The sequence below is a fragment of the Helobdella robusta genome, assembly GCF_000326865.2.
Source record: "Helobdella robusta unplaced genomic scaffold HELROscaffold_4, whole genome shotgun sequence".
NCBI lineage: Eukaryota > Metazoa > Annelida > Clitellata > Rhynchobdellida > Glossiphoniidae > Helobdella > Helobdella robusta.
The window spans coordinates 1,320,338-1,326,337 of NW_008704902.1; the positions used below are offsets into that span (position 1 = coordinate 1,320,338).

Here is a 6,000-nt window from a genome sequence, read left to right on the forward strand (position 1 = left end):
TTGCTGACTATTTACAAATAATGGAACTGTTTAAGTTAAATAAGTAGAAAAACATTTTGACAGAAAAATCTTACAAAAGAAGAGATGCAAATGAAATGCATAAATATGAAACAAATGACGAAAGCTTCCCAAACACTTTGTCTTAATTATAGTTAACAAAATAGATGGGAAAAAGTGTACTGTGTAGTGATTAAACAGGATAGGTGAAAGTTCCGTTAAACCGTTAGCTTTGTATATCCAATTACCATTTCATCATAATGAATATCAGATTGGAAGTATTAATATTGAGAGCTTCAACATCATCAGATCATATAAAATTGCAGTTTCATCAGAGCTAGTCGTGAATGATTGCTGAAAAGAGTTATGTCACTAGATGGAAGCAGAAGTCCTCCTGCCTTCATCATCTCTGCCGGTGTCCTCCTCACCTGAACTTATGCATAACACTCTGTCTGGAGATGTTGTTGTAGTTCGAATGTTTTTTATTTTAATCGAAATGTTCGGTAACTGACTGTCACTGCGCTCATCAACACGTTTGGGCGTCTCAATTAATTTGCAGTCCGGATCAATTGGGTCGTCACCTTCGTTATCACCATCAATTTTTCTTTTTTTGATTTGTGGTTGGTCGTCATCTACAGCTGGAACTTCCTCAACTTCGTTGTTGTCCTCCTCTTCAGTTTGCTCCTGCATGTTGTCTTCAGTGTTATCGACGATCTCGTTCGCATTAGCAGCGGCATCTTGCTCGATGGTGTCGTTTGTGTTGTCACTCGTCTCTTCCAGCTCGGTCGATGCAATGTTTGCGGACTGAGTTGATTGAGTCATCGCTGGATTAAGACCAAATGAATTAAGATCAAGATATGGTAAGAGGTCTGAACATCTCTTGAGGAACTTGCCGTTCAATCTTCTACCCGCCCTTGCAATGTCTGTGTCCTCCTTCAAATCGAAAATTAAAAAATTTTTAATTCAAATTTTTAGGACATTGTTAGTGAATAGAATAGTAATTAGACATGATATGATAACATTACTGAACGTTCTTAAAAACAAATAACCAGTTTGTTTGAATGGCAAGTTGGTCATCAAATGTTAACCATATCAATATATAGACTCGTTCTGAGTGTGTAATGAGAAAAACTGGCAGAGAACATAAACATATGCAAACCACTTAAAGAGGCTTGTCATGCAACCGTAACAACACTGAAAACCATGTATGATTTATTAAGATAAGAAAAAACAGGACATTAATAATAATTTACATTTTTCTTCAATGAGTACAAACAAAATGAGAAAGTATTGTATTCTAACTGGGTTGAAGGTTGCACAGTTTGAAAATACGAGAAGGACATCTTTGATGAACGATTCAACTGATTGGTACTTTTCAAAATGGTTCTTCATCAATTTTATCCTGATCGTCCGAAAATCCATTGGAGTGGAAATGATCTTGTGATAATTTGGTACCTACAATACAGAAATGTAAATATTACATTTACGGATGTAGGCTAACGTACATATTATAAAAAACTTTTGCAAGATTTATAACAACAAATCTTACAAATGTAAATAAGCGCAGCAAGTAAAATTTGAAAAAATAAAATGAAAAATAAATTTCTAGAGCTGCTTATTTTTATCTATTGATGAAGACAACCCTGGAATAAATCAGACGTGAAAACCTTTTATAAATTTTTTCATAGTTGTTTTACAGGTCGTACCGTACACAAAATCTCAGCACTCAGCAAAACAAACATCAGTTCAACGTAGCAGCAGGGTCTTAATTAATTAATTAATTAATAATTTAATTAATGCATAAAAACCGTAGAAAACAAATCTATCATCCGTGCAACAAAGCATTAATACCCACAGATTTACTGACAGGTTCGTGGAAGGGCGTGCTCTCAAAGTCACAGTACAACTCCAGCAGTAATCTCTCGCATACCTGAAAAGATAGATGATAATTTAAAAACTACAGCATAATGATTATCTCAATTAACTTTCGTGTGTAACACTCACAAGCAAGCTCACTTCAAGAACAAATTATTTAAGCCGATTATTTCTTGCTCGAAGTTATTCACGTGTGATTCAATAAAAGTTTTAGTGAACACAAGCCAATTTTAAATAGAAAATCGCTGCCAAAATCTCAACCTCCAACTTTGTATTTTCAATCTCACAATTCGTCAAAAGCACAATAAAAATTTACTTCCAACTCTTCCCCAACATTCAAGTGCCGAAATCATATTTCATATCTATGCCATGCAACTGCAGCTGGTTCGTTTTGAAAAGCAGAGGTCTTCATTAAATAATGTCTGCTTATTGGGTCCATCTTTCAAAATGACATTAGTAGCATGCGGTGACATCCATAACCGTCAACACGGATGATGGCATATCAATCATTCCATATTATATATATATATATATTGTTCCATGGAACAGAAACATGAAAAATTAAGTTAGATCGTGGTAAATAAAACTATATTTTATATATATTATATATCACTTATACAGAAACATGTGAAATGACCTTTTTTTCTTTTTCTGTCAAATCAACTTTATGTTGCCTCTTTTTGTTGGTGTTGGCAACATTGTTAGCGCTGCAGTTGGTAGCATCATCTTCAGGAGAATTCAACCTCAAGACATCATCGCTAGTACACAAGCCACAGTACCATTTGTCACTGGAAGTAATGTGATTAAAAAGAACATTCAATTGCATGCGTGCCAGCCTGCCACGTAGCTAACATCTTTATATTGTATTAAGTGCGCACACAACAGATACACATTAAGTTACGTGGGTGTGTAACAAATAAACTTAATTGACTCTCTTTAAAACATAGTCTGATTTATTAGATAGGGTATCAAAATTATTTAATAAAACCATCCATATAGAAACTGGCAACAAACATGGACCTGGGAGCGACAGTTAGTTGTGAGACATGACATTGCATGTGGAAAACTTTGGGACAACCATCGCAACACAGAAGTTCACCTCCATTGTTGCAAATTGCGCAGTAATCATCGCTGGGATCGCCTGACGATCTCAACATAGCTGATGGAGAAAATGCAATGTTGCTCGGAGACTCATCTGCCGCAATTGAAGGTAAAATTATTTTCTTCATTGAATAAAGTGGTAAATGTTGGATTAATTTGTTTTTGATTTTATTATGTTCTGCTATGATGCATTGTGTAGTGTAAAGCATCTTATTGATGAATAACTTTCAATTTCATCTTGTCCATAGTTACAAATAACAAACTTGAGATTCATTGATTTGAACTGGCATCAGTCAAGTTAAACTCGGCAGACTTATTAAACGCTAAAATATTATTATATTGGTTCAGCAGCCAAGTAAATATTGGTTACTGGAAACAGCAAGAGCAAAAAATTTAAATAAAATTTATTTTAAATAACGTTAGTAACTTGAGAATATAAATCTCATTGATAATCATGCAGTCTTTTTTATGTGTTTTAAAAACTGGATGGACAGATACAGTTTTTTCTGTCTTTTCTTTTGTGTAAGAGTTAACTGAAAAAACCCAGAAACAAGCATGTGAATAACAGAAACCAACCACTGCTCAGTGATATGCTGGCATTTTTGTTTGTAGCATTGTTGGAATTTGCAGGGGTGTTCTTCCTCTGCGTTGTCAGGGATGCAGTGGCTTCCTTGCCAGTGTTGCCATGGTTACTGCTGTTGCCCGTCCATGAGTCGAATGTCGTGTCGAAAAAGTTTGTTGCGTCGAATATGTTGCTATCGAATGTCGTTGATTCAATTCGAGGTGTCGGAGAGCGACTGGTCACTGATGATGTCGTCTGAATGATGGATTGATGATAGTCAAATATTATTTCTGCTCTAATTATCATATAAATCTTAATTCATTTTTGAAGTTTACTATTGCTGATGTTATAAATCTCATTCATTTAACATGAGTTAACTTATAAGTGTGCTGTTGAATTGAAACAACATTTAGAAAAATTAATAACTTTTAAAAACGTCTGGTAAAAGTGAAATTGTAATAAATTCATTAGAGAGATATAGGCAAGAGTTATTTAAGCTTTATTCATAGCATGCAATCAACTGATCGTCACATACTTTGTCGATGTGTGAATGATGTCTCTTGTGCTCCTGTTTGATTATGGTTGGAAAAATGGACTGATCGAACAATCTGCTGTCATCCGTCATCGATGGAGATGTCAGTTGCTCTTGTACTGAAATTTTTAAAATGAAAAAAATAACAATTAAATAAATCATTATGATTAGAATAAAAACAGCAATGATAATGACAGGAAGACATAAAAGTCAAATATACATTATTAATTGAAAGCGTTGAGTGCATGCCAATAAAACGAATTGAGTTGTAAAAACTTCAAGATATAACAGAAACAAAAGAGTGAAAACACTCAAATTTAATATTTTGAATATTTTAAAATCCAAGACGAATTGAATCGGTTATGAATATCTGTGAGAACTGAAATCAATACGCATATCAGACGTTAGCATGTGAAACTGAGAAAAAATTGAATATTAAATATTCATTTAATTTATATAAGAAAAAGTAAAAATTGATGAGAACATACAACGTAATATGGTTGGAGAGAGCATCTGTTCGGAATTGGATGGTTCAATGACGATAGGTCTTGTTGAAGATAACATCATCTGCTGTTGCTGCTGTTGTTGTTGCTGCTGCTGATGCTGTTGTTGTTGCTGATGATGCTGCTTCAGCTGCTTCTGCATTCGACCTTCTTGCAGCAGACTCAAGCTAATAAGTTGCTGTTGGTGGCTTTGTTGTTGCTGCTGTTGCTGCTGGATGTGTGGAGGAGGAGGAGGAGGATGAATATGATGGGGAACGTTCGAGTGAGGAGAGAATCCGGGTGGAAAAACAAATGCATTGTTTGGAGATTGTTGTTGCTGAAGGTGGTGGTGTTGTTGCTGAAGTTGCTGCTGCAGTTGTTGTTGCTGCTGCTGCTGCCATTTAAAAAATAATTATAATTGTATTAATTGATCTATTATTGCGTAACTTATAAATAACACTTATATATAAAAATAAACAAATGTATAATGGAAAGATAAAAAAAGTAAAAATTTGTCGCTAGTTAAATGGCATGTCTGAATAGGTTTACACATTCGCCACAAATTAGCAACAATGGAAAACAAAGAGAGAAACCTGCAGTGCTTGAATCAGGTTGAGGTAATTATTAACGAAAGAATATTAAAATAGGACAGCATTCATAAAAATTTTGTTATTTATGGCATAATTATTAGTAGTCAGTCCTTTATCCCTTTATTGGTTTTTATGCTGCATTATCCATATGAATGTTAATTATACAAAAAAGTTATATTCAACATATGCATGGCAACTGACAACAAATAAAACACATCTGTCATCCTGATGTCACAAAATCTATACCCCATATAATGGACTTTATATAGGTAAACACTGCACCACAGGTGAAAAATAATGACAAAAAAATAATAAAAATGGTTAGGGTCAAGGAACAATGTGATAAAACAAAAGGACCAGGAAGTTGATGATTAATAAATAAATAAATAAACTTCTGCTATTAACCCACAACACGTACATTGTTCAAGCATCATCATCATCACGGTAGAAGATTGAGTAATAACTCTTGAAATGAATAATAATAATAACAATAATAATAATACTCAGAAAGTTAGATTGAAGATATGCATTTGGCAACAACCCAAGAAATTCTTAGAAAAGATCGTAAACATTTTTGGCACACAGACTATCAGGGACTGAGCCATTATTAAAAATAAAGAGGTAGTCTTATTCATACTATTTTTATTTATTTCAAGATAAATACAATTTCGTTCAGCTTCGTTAACCTAACCCAACAAAAAAACCTGGTTAATTTTGTTGAGGCAATTGAGTTATTGTGACTGACTTGAAGATAACTGAACTTTCTTCACACATTCAGATATTCTCCAAGATTATATAGAACAAAACGACTAACAATTCATTCATGCTGTGTGGAAAGTGACTGAAAAAGTATGAATGAGT

At 33.9% G+C, this 6,000-nt stretch overlaps 1 protein-coding gene across 1 annotated transcript; it reads right to left on the minus strand.

The window, feature by feature from the left end:
* Positions 1–369: 369 nt before the first annotated feature.
* Positions 370–3,029, minus strand: HELRODRAFT_66688 (hypothetical protein; the record flags this gene model as incomplete). The annotated part of the gene is made up of 5 exons (XM_009024205.1): positions 370–930; positions 1,300–1,452; positions 1,853–1,927; positions 2,537–2,660; positions 2,893–3,029. The coding sequence occupies 5 exons, from the start codon at positions 3,027–3,029 to the stop codon at positions 370–372; spliced, it is 1,050 nt and encodes a 349-aa protein (XP_009022453.1).
* Between the last annotated feature and the right edge of the window lie 2,971 nt (positions 3,030–6,000).